At 42.2% G+C, this 21,230-nt stretch overlaps 1 protein-coding gene across 2 annotated transcripts in view; it reads right to left on the reverse strand.

Moving 5' to 3' along the window:
- Positions 1-2,667: 2,667 nt before the first annotated feature.
- LOC137301515 (calcium-binding tyrosine phosphorylation-regulated protein-like) overlaps positions 2,668-21,230 on the reverse strand; it is a 163,230-nt gene continuing 144,667 nt past the window's right edge. For both annotated transcript variants that reach the window (XM_067971043.1, XM_067971045.1), the window contains exon 9: positions 2,668-4,081. In XM_067971043.1, coding sequence (XP_067827144.1) covers positions 4,011-4,081 — 71 coding nt within the window. In that variant the 3' untranslated portion in view covers positions 2,668-4,010. The remainder of the gene's footprint in view (positions 4,082-21,230) is intronic.

The raw sequence follows: 21,230 nt of genomic DNA on the forward strand, positions 1-21,230 counted from the left end.
GAGAGATGTACGAAAGCTGCCCAGCAGCTCAAATTCACGGTAAGAAGCTGTATATGGGGGTAAATATTGTTTTAGACATTTTGTAGCTTCAAAATGAATTTTAAATACTCGTAAGTCAGTCGTGACATTGCCCAGTGTACTTGAAGAGTGAGGCCCAGGTAACGATTGGAGTGCCAGACAAATATGGACAGGGGAAAAATCCACAAAAAATGGTTCAAATAAAGCTGAGGGAGGAGATACCCAGGAGTCAATACTGAAACCTAAGGTGCTGGGAGACCAATGGTTGATCCGCCACAGTGCCACCTACTGGTGTTTTCCTGGGATTGCTGGTGTTTTCCTGGGATTGTTGGTGTTTTTCTGGGATTGCTGATGCTGTGTTTTGAATGATCCTGGGTTAAAATTATATCTTAGTTCCCCTGAAATGATTTTGTTATCATCAAAATAATTTGGCACAATCAACATTTCAGAAACTTTGATTCTTTTTTTAATTTTTTTTGTTAAATAAACAGACTTTAAAGGAACAATTATTAAGTATTCTGGATTTATCACATGCAAATAAACAGCAAGTAAGCAAAATGACAGTTAATTTCCCAGGCACACTCGAATAGGTTAAGACTGGCCTCTCTTGTCAGTGATAAATTGTAAGATTGCACACTGCCAATGAACACCACAGTCACAACTAACCGCAATGAAAGATTTCTAGTTTTGTCTGATACGCACACACACACACATACATACACACACATAGACACGTACATACACATGCGTGCATTGGCACACACATAGGCAAGCATACATATGCACCTGCACATGCGCATAAACTCAAGAGTTGTAGGGCATACTTGAGATGCTATCCATTGGTGGTAAGTTGCTGAGGTTGTGCTCAGTGACCAGGAGGACATGTGTTAATCCCCTATACAGATCACTGTGATCAGAGAGTACTGGATGAATGTACTAGAATTGCAATGTTAGAACTCTGGCAATAGCACAAGCCATTCTAACCTGTTGCACGCTGCCTAATTTCCCCTGCACTCCCTCCCCTACGTGGTTAGAATATGGAACTTGCTACCACATGGGGCAGTTGAGGCTAATAGCATAGATGCATTTAAGGGGAAGCTAGGTAAGTACATGAGGGAGAAAGGAATTGAAGGTTATGCTGATGGAGTTAGATGAAATAAGGTTGGAAGAAGCTCGTGTGGAGCATAAACACTGGCATAGACTAGTTGGGCTGAATGGCCTGTTTCTGTGCAGTAAATTCTATGTAGTACAAACAAATACACACACATCCATGCTTGAACGCACATATACAGAACAAGACAATCTACTCTCTTTAGAACAGTATATACTGCTAAAAATCACCCAGTTTAACTATAATCCTCAGTGAGTCTCGCAGACAGGCTTAATTGTTGTGACGAGGACAATTCGTATACTTCATTTTTATCTTAACCATTCTTTTCATTGTTGGGGGACCAAGGAGAAAACTGACCTTAAAATAAGAAAAATCCCCAAATATAGTAAGAGCAGAATCATAAATACAAAAATAAAAATGAGTCTGGCAAACAGTTCAAATTTTTGGCATTGAGCTAATCCTACATGCATGGCGAGGAACCAGTACAAAGATGATATGGAGCACAGTGGACATTGCTGCAGGGTAGGGCACAGAGACAAAGGGGTGTCATTTTAACCTAGCTCCCAGGCGGGAAACCTAGGGGATAGGGTGGAACATCGGTTTTACACCCGCCCGATATTAATCTCCACTGACTTCAATGGAAATCGGGCGGGATGTAAAACCAGCATTGCACCCAATCCCATCAGTTTTCCAGTGGGTGGGTTAGGATAAAATTGCCCCCAAGGATCGTCGAATGGCCTGTCAGTTGTACGTTAACCCCCTCTGCTAAAATACTCTTTGACAAGCACGTTTCTGCATCTTCATGTTGTAACTGATAAGAAGTTATATCGAGGTTTGTTACTGGACTGTATATTTAAAGGGCAATTACACCTAAAATCGACACCAAAGCCTTGTTTTCAGTGGGTGCATATAAACGAGACCTCAACAGTGAGGAGACGCTTCATTCAAACGTTAGTAAATATCAGGACCTCTGAAGTTTTATGCAAAGATCCAGACTTTTATTTCTGAGCAATTCAAGCATTCGGGCCAGCGAGAGGCCAATTTTCTGCGAGTGAAAGGTAAAAAGGACAAGCAGCGTGTTGGATGAGGTCCCTCACCTTTCATGGAATTCAAAGAGATATTTAAAGAAGTGGCTGTAGAGTGTGTAAAAACAGCACTGATATTGACCCCTCCAAAAAAGGGGAGGAGACAAGCTAGGAAACGGCAAATGAAGAGACTGAATAGTTACAGGGAAAATTAAGGATGACCCTATCTCTGGCTTTATCTTTATCTCTTCTAATTTCATGAAAGAAAACCTCCTGAAATCATACACACATTTTAACTTAAAGAAGCAGGAATACCAGACTTTCAAAATTAATCAAAAAGAGAGGGAGAGGGGACTGTCCCGCCAGTCCCCTTTAAAGGTGGGCGATCTCTTTCAACATTGAGCTTGTCCTTTTGACCTTTCATTAGCCAAAGTCTGGTCTCTCACTGCCCCAAATGTTTGAATTGCTCAAAAATAAAAGTCTGGAGCTTTGAATAAAACTTCAGAGGTCCTGATATTTACCAACATTTGAACGAAGCATCAACTCGCTGTAGTGATCTGATTCACCCCAACCCAAACTCCAAATGGAAGTAGACTTGGCCAGTGCCATAGCGCCTGCCCAATCACAGAGCCTTGCTCAATTCCGCTCAGACAACCATGTTTGTTGGCATGGAAAGGTACAGGCGAGCTAGGACTGAACTAGAGGAAAACCTGAAGGGGTACGTCTTTAGGTTTGGAGTTGGGTGATTAGGTCAGGTGGGAGGCTGCCCCTGATGTCACACCTGACCATTCCATTACTTTGGAAAGCCATGTTCTTCTTTGCCTGTCACTTGACCTGTTACCCAACAAATCTTCCAGACGCTATGCACTCCAACAATTCTCCTTGTGACTCTTGAAGTGTAGCACTCCGACTCAGGGATGTAACATGAATTTAACAATAGAATGTCATGATTTAAATTTTGGTTGAACATTTGAAATTGAATAAAGGCTCCATTACTTGTTAGAATTAAAAACTCTTCTGTTAGTGATTTATGCTTGAAATTCATTTCATTTTTTTTGTAGGGGGTGATGGGGGAAGTCCACTTTCTTGAAGCCCCTGTCTCCGTAAAGCATTGAGGGAGCTCATTACCCTGTGTACAGCAATTCAGTTACAGAAAGTTCCATTTCATGCAGCATGCGTCTACACTCATTTCTGTTGCTCTATTGTAATCATATCTGCCGCTTGAAAAAGAAAAACAGTAAATCATCTAAAGTCTGGTGGGAGGGAAAATGCATGATTATACAACTGAAATTTCCACCTGACAATCAGACCCATCCTTGAACTTGCTGGTGGGAGATTCTGATTGACTGAAGTTGAAGTCATTATAGTATGAGGGACCTGGGCCTTCTCATGTTGATTTCACATAGATTGTTCAATCTGTAATGTCATCTGGGAGTTAAACAAATCCAATCATAATGGCAATATATCAGGTTTCAACCTCCTGACCAATATGATATTGGAATTCCACAGCTGCTGAGCTATTTGCTCCAAATGTTAACTTCATAAGCTCAAAAAAAAGTAGCCTCAGACTATTTTGTCCCTGGAAGGAAGACAGAGAAAAGGAAAAGATGTAAAGAATGTGAGAGAAGGAATAAAGGAAAACAGTGAGAGAAGGAAGGAGACCAGTGAGAGAAAGAGAGAGATGCAGGGCCAGTGTGTCTATTGACAGGTGGAAATGAACAAAGTAACTCAGAATAAAGCAGGAACATTTTGCAAAGAGTACAAATTGGAGAGACCCCATCAAATTAATCCCGCACAATATTATTCCTAGGTTTACAGGAATCTTTGACAAGATGCGTGAACGTGACTCCTCGTCCTCACTGCTCGGGAGCTGCCGCCTCTGCCTCACCTTTTACCTCTTCAGGTGCTTTCCCTCCATCTTCAGGGGCTGCAAAAACATTTAGATTTGATTATTAAACAAGAGCGATCACTGTTTAACTCGTCTATCAGGTTTCCGTGCAGGAAATCGTCAGGTCCAATTTTTTTCCAAAAACATCTCTCGTCTTTTAAAATCACATTGATTACTTTTCTTTTCGCTCAGTTTCTCCTCTCCTACTTTCCTGGAACTAAGTAGATGGAAAGTCATGGATTTCAAGAAATGCGGTCCCAGAGGGTGAGGCCTCATGGCAGGTGCACGCGTTTGGAAACTGGGCTCTATTGACTGATTTCAGGTAGGCAGTGCCACTTGGCATCAGTCACACTCCTGTGCCTCACTCGAGCAGCTTATTGTTCATGTAACTACCTAGAGAACGAGTGCCTGCCTTCTGTGATACCGACAGCAGTGTCCACAGCCCAGACTGCCTGAGCTGAAAGGAGGTGGTAAGTGGTTTGAAAAGGTCAGTACAATGGGAAAAGAGATCCAAAAACACAATAAGAACATAAGAACATAAGAAATAGGAGCAGGAGTAGGCCAATCAGCCCCTCGAGCCTGCTCCGCCATTCAATAAGATCATGGCTGATCTGATCCTAACCTCAAATCTAAATTCATGTCCAATTTCCTGCCCGCTCCCCGTAACCCCTAATTCCCTTTACTTCTAGAAATGTGGAATGTAAATTCCCAGGGCAGTCAGTACTGTACATGATAAAACAGCTTCTCATGAATAAAAACTGGAAGTGCAAATCTGGTTAGTCAGTAATTCAAAAAGAAAACTGCAAATGCTGGAAATCTGAATGACAAACACAAGTTTTTTCAACCACTATGGCAGAACCCATTGACGTAATATTTGGTATTTTGGCTCCTTTGTTTTCACAGTCATTAAATTCCACATTATGCAAAATCAAATTTCACCAGAAATGATAGCTGGGCTTAAAGGGTTAAATTATGAAGACAGGCTGTGTAAACTTGGCTTGTATCCCCTTGAGTTTAGAAGATTGAGGGGTGATCTGATTGAAGTGTTTAAAATGTTAAAAGGTTTCGATAAAGTAGATACAGAGAAACTATTTCCTCTGGTGGGGGAATCAAGAACAAGGGGGCATAATCTGAAAATCAGAGCTAGGCCATTCAGAATTGAAATCAGGAAGCACTTTTTCACACAAAGGGTAGTGGAAATTTGGAACTCTGTCCCCCAGAAGGCTGTGGATGCTGGGGGTCAATTGTAGCTTTCAAGACTGAGATCGATAGATTTAAGTTAGGTAAGGATATCATGGGATACGGAGCAAAGGCAGGAAAATGGTGTTGAAGTGCAGATCCGCCATGATCTAATTGAATGGCGGAGCAGGCCCGAGGGGCTGAATGGCCTATTGCTGTTCTAAAGCAGTAAGTTTGGCTGATCAATGCTAATGGCCATTTTCTAACTTCCGGCTCTAGCACCAACTTACTGCTGATGGCAGTAGTGAGGTAATTAAAAATTAATATTCACAACATCACCACCACCTGGAATATATGGGTACTGCAGCCACTGTTGCTAGGTAACTGATGTTTAAGAAAGAACTTAATGGACCTCAGGATACCCCAAAGCGCTTTATAACCTATGCATTACTTTTTAAAATGTCTTCACTACTGTTATATAGGCAAATGCAGCAGCCAATTTGCACACAGCAATCTCACACAAAGGGCAAATAAACGGCCAGGTAATCGCCGGGAATTTCTCGGGCGTTCTCCTGATCAGCCACCGTAACTTTGGCGGAAGATCGGCGGAGACCCTGCATAGATGAGTAAATGGGGTCTCCGCTGATCTTCTGCTGAAGTTACAGCTTCTGATCAGGGGGACCCCCTGAGGAAATCCCCAGCAAATCTGTTTTCGATGGTGTTGGTTAAGGGAGGAATGTTGGGCTGGACACCGGGAGAACTCCCTGCTCTTCTTCAGATAGTGCCATGAGATTGTTCACATCCACCTGAGCAGGCCTTCGGGTCCTTGGTGGTTGCCTCATCTGAAGAACAGCACCCCTGACAATGTAGCATTCCCTCAGTACTGCGCTGAGCTTGGATGACATGCTTAAGTCGTGAGTCTAGAAATTGAATCGTTGGTGCGTCCGTTTTACAGGTGAGAAACGGGGAGCTGAAGGCTCCAATATGGCGTGGTACGTGTGCGCGTTCATTCTGAGTTGGGTATGTGCCGCACACCATATTGGTTAGTGCGCCCTATAGTTGCTCAGGCCACTGCCTGAAACTGGTGATAGGCCCATCACCTATGCAAATCGGGGGCTAAACGCCTATTTTGAGACCCCTTTGCGAAATTTGTTCCCAACTTACCGCAGCATGTGCTGTGCGCACTGTGGTCAGTGTTCTCTGGCAGAAAACAGCCAAACCAGTGGTTTTTAAAGGGACCACTGGAGACTCCCAGCAAAAAGGTGAGTAAAAATACTTTTATTTATCTATATGTAGAGCCAGGCGGAGCAGGACTCCTCCTGCAGGCTCCACATTAAAACTGTGGGTCACTGCTGGCCAACGATCGCCACCCCTCCCAATTAACTCCCCTCCCCCACCCCCAAACTTATCTTAGGCCTTCAGCTGCTGTTCCAGACGGCCAATCTCGCCGCACCCCTCCCCCCGCGCAATCCCCGCAGTTGGCGCCCACAGTTCGCTGGTAATATACTAATGAGGCGGGAGGACCAATTTGCCGTGATCCTGCCACCGGCCTCTTTAGACGCATGCAGCATGTACTACACCCGGATCACATCCCAATTCAAGTGCCAATTCTAGACCGGGTTTACCCTGAACCCACAACCTCCTGACTCAGAGGCTGTTTCTTTTTATGTGCCTATTCCTTTAGTAATAGTTTTGTAAACCTAGCAATAACAGGTATTAAAAAAATGTCAATAGTAGTTCAAATAAACTTAGTGAAGATGCAAACTGCCATAAAGCAGAGCTGCTGAACGTAAGCAGGCTAGAATTCCGTAGATACCTGGGAGTCATTATAAGGAAGCAATCTCGGGTTTCCTGATGGCTCACTTGCTAAACACATTATGTAGCGCAGAACAAAACCACATCAAACGAGGAAGGTTGCTGGTTACAGTGTAAGAGATGGATCAGGAAGCAATACTTTGAAGTAAATTGTCTGAGACCTTACTATTCAGCAAATTGTTTCTATTTGAAGACTGCTTGAACACACAGATGTATTACTGTGAGCTGTAAAAAGTTTGTGTTCTGCTGCTTGTCCCTTTGCCAAATGCACAAAGGCAGTTAAGGTGGGCAGAGTACTGGCACTTCAATCTTCAACACTGTTTAAATCAGGCCTAAATTGCACTTTTTATTTGCTCAAGGTTGCTCCATGCTTGACAGAAAACAGGAATGTCTCTAAAATTGCTAATTTACGGTCTCATCATTCCGTTTATACAGTCTTCAATGCCAGATAACACCTCTAAATTAAATTAAAGGTCACTTTGGCCTACAGTAACCCAGGTCCAGTGGTGTGTAAATAGGCCTTTCCCACACTGCAATGAGATTCCTAGGCATTCCCTAATGTTAAAAGAAAGAAAGGCTTGCATTTATATAGCGCCTTTCATGATCTCAGGATGTCCCAAAGTGCTTTACAACCAATGAAATACTTTTGAAGTGTAGTCACTGGTGTAATGTAGGAAAAATGTTGAAAGCTTTTTGTTTTTAAATTTCACTCTTGAGCTTATCATTAACAGATATGATTGAACTATCCTCAGGGAGCTTTCAGTCCCTCTTCTGTAGAATATCTGCTTTTATTTCTCGACTAGGCTTCCAAGCAATCTGACCGAGATTGGAAACTCACTGAGTGACCAAACCCACCCCCTACTGCTTTGGGCAAGGCTACACCACCCCCATCTGCACTTGTGTTGGAAAAGATTTGAAAGCTTTTGCCATCACATATGGAGTACACAGATCCCCGCACCCAATTCTCTGATCCATGCTCCTGTTCAGTGAGACTTTGTGCCAGGAATGGGGTCTTCGAAAATTGACTGCTCGCCAGTACCCGTGAAGCCATGCTCCACCATGAAGCATGAATCACCAACTTCTGCCAGAAAAATTGGAGCCAAAATGCACAATGGAGCCATTCTCCAGCAATTGAGCGTTAGGAGACAACGTGCATTTGATAAACCGTTAGATTCACAAGGTTCCATTTGCACCCACACAGCTCTGAATGCGAATCATAGGATCTTACAGCCTAGAAGGAGGCCATTCGGTCCATCGTGCCCGTGCTGGTTTTTTGAAAGAACTATCCAATTAGTTCCACACACCTGCTTTTTCCCTATAGCCCTGCAAATTTTTCCTTTTCAACTGTGTATCCAATTTCCCTCTTGAAAATTACAATTGAACCTGTTTCCACCACCCTGTCACTCTTTGATAATCTGACCTCAGCAGATGAAATGTTGTCTTCTCATTGAACTCAGCTCCTTCAAGGTCAAGCACTGAAAGCCATTTAAAAAGATATCCAAATAAGTAATCAAAAATGACTTAACATTGAATTGTTCAGCAAAGAATATCTGTACCTGCTCTTTCCCAAGGTAGAATGGATTGCTTTTTAACTATCAGTGGTTCTGATATAAGGTGCACAGGAATTTCTAAAGCCAGGATCTCAGTCATTCACATCAGTTGTGTAGCTTTCAGCTGTGCACCACCATGATGGAGAGATCACCTTAAGTATCATACACCCGACCGTGACGACTCAGAAAATTCTGGATCTTAACTGTTTAACTTGTTTAATTTGGAAACAGGAATTCATTGTTTTTATTAGTCAGTTCTAGAAAATGTTTAGAAAAATAAAGGAAAAACTTACATTTATACAGTGCCTTACATGACCTCAGGACGTCCCAAAACGCTTTACAGTCAATGAAGTACTTCTGAAGTGCAGTCACTATAATGTAGGAAACGTGGCAGCCAATTTGCGCACAGCAAGGTCCCACAAACAGCAATGTGATAATGACCAGATAATCTGGTTTTTTTATGTTGGTTGAGGGATAAATATTGGCCAAGACACTGGGGGGAGCTCCCATGCACTTCTTTGAAATAGCATCATGGGATCTTTTACATTCACCAGAGAGGGCAGGCAGGGCTTCGGTTAATGTTTCATCCAAAAGACTGGCTAAACTACTTCCTTGTCAATGTTCACCAACATCACCTCAGTGCTTTATAATATAATTGTAAACAATTTTACAACACCAAGTTATAGTCCAGCAATTTTATTTTAAATTCACAAGCTTTCGGAGGCTTCCTCCTTCGTCAGGTGAACGATGTGAAGGAGGAAGCCTCCGAAAGCTTGTGAATTTAAAATAAAATTGCTGGACTATAACTTGGTGTTGTAAAATTGTTTACAATTGTTCACCTGACGAAGGAGGAAGCCTCCGAAAGCTTGTGAATTTAAAATAAAATTGCTGGACTATAACTTGGTGTTGTAAAATTGTTTACAATTGTCAACCCCAGTCCATCACCGGCATCTCCACTTTATAATATAGGCAGTAATGTGTGATATTGAAGTGACTGGTGTGCAGGTTAATTAGTCCCAAGGACATCATGACACAGGTGGGGAAAAAAATTGACTTCTATATTAAAAATGCAACTTCTGGCATCTAGTTCTCATTCAAAAAAATCCAGTCACACCATTCAAAAACTTGTACTGTCAGTCCAGAAATGGATAAGTGGTAATTAGCAACGCTCTCGATTGTGATGTTGTACATTTAGTTATTAGAGGCAGCTGTAGTGTCAGTCTGAGTGAGAGGGGTTTGTTAGAATGGGTCTGTTTGCAATTAAAGTGTAATGGGGAGATAAAGTCACTGTTCAAAGTCGCAAATTGCGTTTCAGGAGGGGTTTGGCACTGTGTCCGCACTGGCCCAGTGGCAGCACAGGAGAAGGGTAATGAAATGGTCGACCAACTATTGTATAAGGAGGGGAGGAAAGATAAAGAGGGTTGTTCGTGAAAGCAGGAAAACTGTCTGCAACCTGGATTCTGACAAAGGCCATGGTGGAGGTGCTCACAAGTATTGGTGTGACGATGGTCACGGTTGACCACACAAGCGTTTTCCTTTCCTCATAACAAATTGCCCAGCCTCCCCTCAGTTTTTCCCCAGTGTAGCAATCTACATTGGAAAATTGTAATAGAACCGTTGAAATTTACAGTGCAGAAGGAGGCCATTCAGCCCATTGAGTCTGCATCAGCTCTTTGTGAGAGCAATCTGAAACTAGTCCTACTCTCTCCTGATAGTCCTGTAACTTCCTTTGCAACAAATATTTATCCAATTCTCCCTTGGTATTTGCTATAAATGTCAGCTTGGCAGCACTTTCTGAGTCAGAAGGTCATGGATTCAAGCCCAGCTCCAGGGATATAAGTACATAATGTAGGCTGACACTTGGGTGCAGTTCTGAAGGAGTGCTGCATTGTCAGAGGTGTTACCTTTTGTGTGAGACATTAAAGCTAGGTTCCATCTACCTGATCAGGTGGATGTAAAAAATTCCATGGTACTCGCCAATAGTTATCCCCCTAACAACATCATTGCTGTTTCTGGGACCTTGCTGTGCACAAATTGGCTGCTGCGTTTGCCCCATAACAATAGCAACTTCAAAAGTAATTAATTGGCTGTGAAGTGCTTTGGGACATCCTGACAACATGAATGATGTTATATGAGTGCAAGGTCTTTCTTTTTTCTTTAACCCACTTCCTATACACCAACAACACTGTAAAAAAAAATTGTCCTAACCTCTCCTCACGCTCACGGTGACACTTTCAAATTGATGACTTCTTGTTGCTGACGCCTCAACCAGAGGAAATGGTCTTTCTCTATTAACCCTATCAAAACCCTTCAGAACTTTGTTAAATCTCCTCTTTGCTTTCTCTGTCCTAAATGGTGGAGTGTCTTTAGTTTGTTTTATTCAAAAATCAACTATTTATAAAATGAATATAACTCAGTGCAGCGATGTGAGAACTGTATGAATAAGTCACACAATACTTGCTCTCCTACGCGTATTTTTTTTTCCTCTAAAGCAACGAGAACATCATTTTGGCCGTTGATATGAACTTGACAAGTTGGTCATTTGCTGAGGGTAATTTAATGAGGTGCTGCCACTCAGATGATGGGAGCTGTACTATCTGCTCTGTGTGAGCTCCTCAAGGGCTGTGCTGGAAGCATTTTCCAGAACTAAGATGTCACAACCTTCCATGTAGTCTAGTTACTTAAAAAAAAAAATTCCACAGTGCTGACGATGTTGCTGTTAATAACTGCTGTCGGACTCAAGACGTCTCCCTTGACATCAGTGACAAATCAGCTCCAAGCAGAGCGAGCCAGCAGATGCCTTGTGCTTTTTAATTAAGCGTAGTGAGAATTCTGGGATTGAAGAAAACAAGTATTTCATCTCCAACATCTTCTTGCTTGGAATATTTAGGACAGTGATTAGCAGAAGGTGGCGACACTTCAACATTTGAACCAGTGAGATACTCAAACCATACAATACCAGAGTATACATTGAAGAGTTCTCGTGACTCTAAAGTTTTTCCTCTCTTCACTGTCACTGAAACCGAATTTTCCTTATGATGCTTCGGGATGGCATCTTGGATTTCCATCAGCTGACTTGAATGGAAATAAGAATTGGGAGAGATGTAAAACGGAATGCGGACTCGTTATCACCCATTTTATATTATCGCTCAAAGTCAAGATCTACTTCTATGTCTCTAAATTTAGGATTTGTTACAAAATGGAGGACTCTGATTAGCCAAGAACTGCTATAAACCATTAGCTGAACAGTTTTCCACAGAATTTCTGTTTTTGCAAATTAGTTTGAAAATCAAATAGTTCTGGCAATTTAATGTTAAGTACAGAGATGGATATATTACGAAAAATCCTATGATACATTGGTATGAATATCACACAATCAGAGGACGCTATTTGGCCCATTGTGCCTGTGCTGGCTCTTTGAAAGAGTTATCCAATTAGTCCCACTTCCCTGCTCTTTCCCCATAGCCCTGCAAAGATTTCCTTTTCAAATATTTATCCAATTCCCTTTTGAAAGTTACTATTGAATCTGCTTCCAACACCCTTTCAGGCAGTGCATTCCAGATCATAACAACTCACTGCATAAACAAAATTCTCCTCATTTCTCCCCTGGTTCTTTTGCCAAATATCTTAAATCTGTGTTCTCTGGTTACCGACCCTCCTGCCAGTGGAAAGAGTTTCTCCCTATCTACTCTATCAGAACCAATGATATCAAGATATGCTAGCCGAAAATAAATTAACATCCTCCTGAAACTTTCTGAGGAAGTGCGAGTCGAAGTGAACCATATGTCATGGTGTATCTTTATTTCCAGAAAACTTTGGATGAAGTTCAACATGAAAGGCTGTTACATAAGCTTAAAACAGTGAGAATTCAAAGTAAAACCAGGAAATGGATTAAAAACTGACTCAATGATAGGAAGCAGCAGTACCTGTTAAAGAATTGATGCTAAGGTGTGGGTAAGTGTTGAGTGACCCACTGATCAATATTGGGACCTGTACTGCTTTTGGTTCATGTAAAGGACTGGATTTAGTGACAACTTGGTCAAATTCACACAAAGTACTAAACTAGGGATTGCTAGTGAGCCTGATTATGCAGCTGAGGGTGCACTAAATGAACCAAATAGAATCTTTATATGAGCAGAAGAGTGACATGTGAAATTCAACAGTGATAACTGTAAGGCATTTCAAATGAGAAGATAAAGTGATGACTTATGTACTCTGTGAATGGTCTCAAAATAGAGTAAGGGTGAAATTGAAAGAGGTCCAGGGATGTTAGTCCACTCAGTGCTTGCTTAACATGTCCAGTCAATGTGCAACAATAATCAACAAAGCCATTAGTGCAGTGAACTATATTACTAAATCAGTAGGGTGTAAATCTGAGGATGTCATACCACAATTGTAAGGTCAAACTGCACCCTGAATACCAAGTCCAGTTTTTGTCATCAAGACATTTTAGCCCTGGAGGCAGTGTAAAGAGAAAGAGGAAGCTGATCCTAAGTGTCAGAGGTCTAAGATATGAGGAAAGGCTGGAGAAACCTGGGCTTTTCAACCTTGAAAGAAGGCAACTCATTAAGGAATATAAGATAGTAAATGGTATATAAAAGATAAATCCAGAACAATACTTCAGATTAAACTGGCAGTAGGGAGACAGGGAATAGCAGATTTAGGACTGGTGCAAAGGATGATCAACACTTGGAATGGACTTTCAGGTAGGGGAGATGAGGCAAAAGTCTTGGAGTCATTTTCGACAGTTGAATGCTGTAAATTTTCTGGATGCATGAGCTAAGATGGCCTTGGTCATTGCTACTTATCTCACTAACTTGTGATCTTATCAGGAGGAAGGTAAGACTCAGGAAGGAGATCCACAAATTGAAGATCTTGAGCAAGAGTTAGAGTAGGAGCCTGTCTGATGTCTCTTCATTTCAACACAGTAAGGTTGAGAGAAGGAAGATGGTGTATAATATATTGTTATCAAATTGTTACTATCTGGTTAGTGGCAGGTTAAGTGTGTTTCCCTTTTCCCATGGTGCTGAAGCCTTGTCAGAGCTGGCTGACACACTAACCAATTAATCAGCCCCCGCTTAAGCAGACCACACATCACAAATTAGTTATTGATTTTCTTGAGCCTGGTTAAGTATCCAGCTTTGTCAAGATCTATTTCAAGTTTATTGCATTGATTTTCCTGTAATGATTGCCTTTGTGGATTCAAACTGGAAGAGATCACACATCCTGTCTCGAGCTGAGCTGTTGCTAGTTATTGGGGGAGCTCCTGGGTTCTTCAGACACAGCTGGCTGCACACCGAAGAGTCTCTGTCAGAGATGGGCAGTTTTGTCCCTTCAGTAACTCTGAGTGTCAAATTAGTGAGACAGCTGTTACATTTTGCCTCTGGCATCCTGTTGCTATGTCACCTATACAGGAAAAAAAGGTCCTCATCTAACAAGCCAGCCTTCTCTGACCTCTGACCTCCAGTGTCTCTCTACCCTTGTCACAACTATACTTGACTCCCTTTATGTTATTGATACTATTATGATCAGTGCTGCTCTGAAATGTCCTCACTTGTTCCTCCTTTGCCATCTAGAAATTGCTCTTCCTCTCTGCATACTCAATCTATTGAAATTAAGACTCATCGTACAATTACACACCATACCCTTTTTTCCTCAGGACCTCAAAAGCTCCATCAATACTTCATACTTTCTACAGTCTAAATTTTTTTAAGTCCAAGCTTGGCATCACTTAATCGCTACATCCAATTTGCCCCTGCTCTTTTCAATCTTGGTGGTGTCCTGCACTTTTGGGCTTGGCCCTTCATTTAGGTTTCTCAATAAAAAAAACAATAATGTACAGAAAAGGAAGCAGCCATGAAACTACTCTTCATGTTTCGTTTTTGAATTCTTGTCTCAAACCTCAATCCGAGCAAAGCCATTCACATCTCAGATTAAAATATTTTATTTGCATTTCAAGGTTACTTGTTTGCCAAATGCTAGACAGATACATGGTACAGTTAGTGTCTGAGATGCTATGAGACCTCTGTCCAACAGTCTCTGGTTCTTCCATGAACTGTCAGGTACCAATGTCTCACCGAGATCAGGTTTCCTGTGACTATGACTAGTTCCTGGCCATCTAGAAATATTCTCATTTTAGGTTGGGGGAATAAATCTCTAAATTTCTGCTTCATTTCTTCCTATTTGTTCCCCTGTTTAGGGTCTTTCCTCCACCTTCCAGGCTATGTTAGGCTGATAAGAGCTTGCATTCTCCATGCCTATCTCCTCAACCAAAGGCTGACAAAACTCAGCCCATATCCACAGGGCACACTGCGTAAAAAACTAATAATTCACTTGTAGATATCGCATTCCTCTTCATGCATAGTGTAAACTGCACACCCAGGATAGTATTGGAGTCAATGTTTGAGAGCAGGACAAGATGTGTTGGTGATGGAACTGAAGATCAGTGAAGAAGTATCCATAACTCTCATTGGCAGTGAATTCAAAGTCAAAGTCAATTTATCCCTTACTTGCATGAAATTAAGGTATTTCTGGTCCTGGTGCCATCTCAGTGCCAGATTGACATTCACTGGCTCTGTGTGTGTTACATTATCCAACAATCTACTTGGATCGTGCCATTAAAAGAAAGACTGCGGCTGGGAGTACTTCAAAAATTCAATTTTGGCAAAAGGTGGTTTCATCCTTTCACAAAGAATCCTATTACCACATGTGTAAGGGAAGTGCTTGACCACCTTGGGATGGGAGAGGAGCAATGAGGGTAGTGTTTGACCATGTCAAGTCGGGGGGGGGGGGGGACTGCTTTGACCACATCAAACTGAGGAGAAGGTGCTTGACCAGGTCAAACTGGGTGGGAGGTCCTTGACCAGGTCAAACTGGGTGGGAGGTCCTTGACCACGTCAACGTGGGTGGGAAGTCCTTGACCACGTCAAGCTGGGTGGGAGGTCCTTGACCACGTCAAGCTGGGTGGGAGGTCCTTGACCACGTCAATGTGGGTGGGAGGTCCTTGACCACATCAACGTGGGTGGGAGGTCCTTGACCACGTCAAACTGGGTGGGAGGTCCTTGACCACGTCAAGCTGGGTGGGAGGTCCTTGACCACGTCAACGTGGGTGGGAGGTCCTTGACCACGTCAAGCTGGGTGGGAGGTCCTTGACCACGTCAACGTGGGTGGGAGGTCCTTGACCACGTCAAACTGGGTGGGAGGTCCTTGACCACGTCAACGTGGGTGGGAGGTCCTTGACCACGTCAAGCTGGAGGGGAGATCCTTGATCATGCCGGGGGAAGTGTTTGACAATGTCAAACTGAGGAAAAGTGTTTGACCACGTCAAGCTGTTGTCACGGCTAACATATATGTCAGAGCAGACACATGATCTGAATGGCCTACTCCCATTCCTATGTGAAGGTACTGAAACAATCCACAGCTTTACCAGCAGGAAGCATCTAAGAGCAAATGGAGCCAGCATAACTGCAATAACCGCAGACATTTTTCCTCTCAGTGGAGGAAACTACTAAACTAAGGAGCATGGTGAACCATCTAAATATAAAAGTACTGAGAAAGGAGAGGATCATAAAAAGGAATTACAAAATTAATGTAGGGATGGCTTACATAACATATTGTTTAGAATTCAGTTTACAAACTTGAAAAACAGATTTCTGTATTCTGCAGATTTAATTAGATTGCATCTCAGAGGAAAAAAATCAGTACCTCAGGACTCACACATTTCAAGCCTGTCAGACAGCAGACAGCTTAATAACAGGGAAACGTAGAATCACCAGAAACATCCACACTAGGGAGAACCGGGAGATGCTGTTCAGACTTGAGAGATAGCGTTTTCATACATACATGTGGAAAGCAATCGAAAATTAACCTTTTCAGGGCCCTCAAAGGGAGAAATAGGCACAAAATTCCAATGAGTGCCACAGAATAGGTTGTGGTTATTATCTGGTATGAGAAAATACAAATATGGAAAAATACTTTTGTAAGTGTGATATAAACTAGGTTGGCATTTCATTGCCGTTCTGAGGGAGCGCTGCACTGTCGGAGATGTCCTCTTTCGACTGAGATGTTAAAGCCCATCTCTCCTCTAGGATAGATGTAAAAGATCCCATGGCACTATTTCGAAGAAGAGCAGGGGAGTTCTGGTATCCTGGCCAATATTTATCCCTCAACCAACGTCACTAAAACAGATTACCTGGTCATTATCTCATTGCTGTTTATGGGACCTTGCTGTGCTCAAAATTGGCTGCCGCGTTTCCTACTTTACAACAGTGACTACACTTCAAAAGTACCTTATTAGCTGTAAAGCGCTTTGGGACATCCTGAGGTGGTGAAAGGCGCTATATAAATGCAAGTTCTTTCTTTTCAAGCAAATCAATAAATCTGCAGCACAAGATCGTACTATGGTGCTGTCCTCTGCTTATTAATCATTAAACTGCTTAAGAAAAAGCTTATATAAGTTCATGGACAAACATGTGCTTGGAATTCCCAGCATGCCTCCTTTTTAGAACAACACCGATTGTCCAATGGGAGGATATTTACTGTGAAGAAATGCGAAGGACTGGGTGGTGTGTTACAATGATGGAAATGGGGGGATGGTTGAGTTCTTGCTGCCCATAGACTGCGAAGCCCCAGACAGGCTACAGACCGCAAGCACCTCAGCAATTAATTCCCAGATCATCAGTTCTTTATTTCTTCAGTTATCTTTTTTCTGAAGAGAGACCAGTGTCAAATCAGGGTGAATAGCCTACATAGGTCATGGTAATTTCATCAGGGATTCGTGATGGGAAATGGGGAGGGGAGGAACTGGACACACGGAAGTTCAAGAGGGAAGAAAAGTAACAGCAAAAAAATGCCCTTTGAGGCACATTGTGAATATTCAGTGTGGCAGAAATCTCCATTAAATACTGTATGGTTGAGACAAAGGCAAATGTGAGTCGATGATGGCATCTCACACACTGACACCACATTTGTCCTGGTTGTCTCGTAAAGCATGCCATTACTACACATTAATCCTCACTCTCTCAATTTGATTTTTTCTTTATAAGAATCTATCTACAGCAAGATCAATAACCTGATAGTTCTTTACGTATGTGTATTTATATATATATATATATATATATATATATTTGTGGTTTTCATGTATATTAGATCTCTCATGGCATTGCCTTTGACACCTTTGTGTCTCCCTCATTCTATCTCTCTGACATATCTGTCTCTCTGTTGCATGCATCTCCCTCTTTCTCTGTGTGCTGAGCTTCCTGTCTCCGCCCCAATCTTTCTCTGACCCTTGTTTTGTCAGCACAATCTTTTTGCTCTCTTTCTTTGCTCAATTTTTCTCTTGCTCTCTCTCTGATCTCTCCCATTGATTTGTCTCCCCTCAATTGAATACCATAATTTCTCCACCTCTCTCACTGTCCATTTCTCCGATATCATGGTCTGCCTTTCTTTGCCTTAATCTTTCTCTACCCCATCTGTCTTTTTGTGATGTTTTCCACCTGATGTTTTACTGTTATCTGTAACTTTATCCATCACTTCATCTCCCCCCTGAGTCTCTCTGCTCCAACATTCCGCATCTCTCTCTTTCCTCCATCTCTCGGCCCCTATCTCTCCTTCTGTCTCACTTTCCAAATTTATCCCCTATCTGTTTCTTGCCTGATCTCTCCTCCCATGTGTTTCTGCATCATCTTTTCCCTTGTTTCTTTCTCCCCACAGGTTTGCTCCTCTCTGTCCCCAAAATCTCTTTCCCCACCAGCCTACATAGTAAAAAGATATAAATATCTCGGCCAAAGGAGTGGGGCAGGGCACAAGATCGTGGTAAAAGGTCCTGAATGGCTGGAAGAGCAAAGTGTGAGCCGCTGCTACAGCTGAAGGGATAGGCCAGACACGGGACGGCAGCGATAAAGGACTGGAAAAGATGCAGGGAGACAGCCAATTGTAATGTGCAGAATGAAGGCAGCAAGAGGAAAAGTAGGGCCAGGTATAAGCAGGCGGCTGAAGGCCAGAGGAATTAGGACTACATTTAATTACAAATATTAAACCTTAAAAACATAACAGAAAAAAATCTTACTTGATTTGGGGGGGAAGAAATCGCATGAAGAAACAGACTGGCAATCGGATCTGTGAGCCTTAAATGATAACGGGATAAATGTTGGCCAGGACACCGGGGGAACTCCCCTGCTCTTCTTTGAAAAGTGCCACGGGATATTTTACATCCACCCGAGATGGTAGACAAGGTCTCAGTTTAACATCTAATCCAAAAGACGGCACCTTGGACAGTGCAGCACTCCCTCAGCACCACACTAAAATTTCAGGATAGAATATGCACTCAAGTCTCTTGAGAGTGGCTGGAACCCACAACTTTCTAACTCAGAGGGGAGAGCAAAGCACATCGCTAGAGTTGTATAAGGGGGCTTCTGTTAAAATGGTCCTAATTCATTTTAGCACCATGCAAGTGTGATTGCAAACAAAATAGTCGTGGACAAGAAAAAAAATCATTCAGTCTATCATGTTCATCCTTCTAGTTTTCCAACTCAGCCAGAATAGCATGCAACTGCACCTAGAGCTCTGCTAAGATCTTTAGCTGCACTGCCTTATCTGGGAGATTATTTCAAATGCTTATCACCATGTGAATAAACAGTTTCTTTTCACAAATACAAATTTATGCCATCCTGTCCTATTGGTTTGATTTACTTCCAAGTAATATTCTGGGTTCACTTATTTATACAATGCAATGATTTATATGTTGTTAGTAAGGTCTCCCTTTAACATCCTTCTCCCCAGATTGTAAGCTTCTTTTCTGAGCTATGCATTGCAAAACTTCACCATAACCTCAGCAGATTTATTCTGACTAAACGATAGTTTGAGGTCTGGGACTGTATCTTATGGATTAGTGTTCCCGACATAGTGCTATGCAGTGCAGAACCACGTATCAAGAATTAGGGCTTAGAAGTCTGCCTGCCCTGTGCAACCTTCCATCCATTAAGATTAATTTGAATTGGTTAATTTTGACCTCGGTGCCTGAATTCCTGACACGCGCTCTCATTGCATGAAGCTGAGTGTCAGGAATGCTCATTGATAAAATCTACTTCCTGCTGCATTAGTCCCACTGTAAACCAGCCTGCCATCAAGCTAATTAATCACTTTTAAACCAGAACAGTTGCCAGGTAAGGACTAGAAATAGCACACGAGTTAAAAACAGCCCCGGAATGAAAAAAATTGGAGCGCAGTGGAGAAAGTAGAGCATGGAAGGGCCAGTTTTACTGATGGTGCCCTGCAGATTAAAGTTGACAGCGTGAAAGGGAAAGGAACGAATGTTACAGGTCTCAAAGACAGCAAACAAATGCAGGCATGGGTAGGAGTTGAGACTAAGATCAATGTGGTGTCATGCACTTGCCATGCAGGAGATGATATTAGGAAAAGGTCAAAGTAAGTAAGGATGACTGTCAATCTTTCACTGCTATATGTGAAATAAAAACAGAAAATGCTAGAGAAACTCAGCAAGTCAGACAGCATCTGTGGAGGAAGAAACAGAGTTAACGTTTCAGGTCCATGACCTTTCATCAGATCCGCAGTATTTTGCTTTTGACTGCTATATGTGCGTCTGATTTACAGCAACTTTACCTGGCAATATTTGTGCTTGATTTACAATGACTTTACCTGGTAATATTTGTGCCTGATTTACAGCGACTTTACCTGGCAATATTTGTGCCTGATTTACAGTGACTTCACCTGGTAATATTTGTGCCTGATTTACAGCGACTTTACCTGGCAATATTTGTGCCTGATTTACAATGACTTCACCTGGTAATATTTGTGCCTGATTTACAGTGACTTCACCTGACAATATTTGTGCCTGATTTGCAATTATTTACAGTGCTATACAGGGATACTTCACATATCTCTCACATTGATGTCAAAGGCAATCCAAGGAGGTAGTAGGTATCACCATGGTTTCATGACTAGTTTTACTAACTAATACTGTTAACCTGACTTTATCCACTAACAAGATGCAAGTAGAGCACAAGACATAGTTAGAGAGGAAGAAGGAGCTTGCACTTATATGGCACCCTGTCACATTTCAGGATGTCCAAAGCACTTTGCAGCGAATGGTTTACTTTTGAAGTGCAGTTACTCTTGTTACACAGGCAAAGGAGATAATGAGAATGTTGTTTAAGGAGAAATACAGACACTAAGAACCACATATGCCAAAGTACAGCTGAGACAGATTTTCTCTAACTACATGAAAGTAGATTTGGTATCAGCAGTTCGTGAGGGTTTGTCATTTTTTAATTTGCTGCGCCTAAGTCACTGATCACAATTGTGAAAGGGCCAGAACTGAAGGGTGCTGAAGAGCAGGCTTCCACTGAGTGAAGGTTAAGCATGGCCATGGGCTCTGTTGAGTTAGCATTGATTCCACCCTCACAGGACCACCAATAACAGGTAGGTTATTACTTGACAACAGCAGCTCAACAAGTCTCCTTGCACACGAACAAGCTAGGCTAGGATAAGTTTTAATGCCCAGTTACTGCTTCACTGCAACAAGAATTGTCTGCTATGTGGGCTCTTGTTGAGTAAAGTATATGATCAGTGCCTTCTGCAAAAGAAACTTCAAACACACAGGGTCAGAAGACAGTAGCAGCTTCTTT

Source organism: Heptranchias perlo, chromosome 33, assembly GCF_035084215.1.
Source record: "Heptranchias perlo isolate sHepPer1 chromosome 33, sHepPer1.hap1, whole genome shotgun sequence".
NCBI classification, from domain to species: domain Eukaryota; kingdom Metazoa; phylum Chordata; class Chondrichthyes; order Hexanchiformes; family Hexanchidae; genus Heptranchias; species Heptranchias perlo.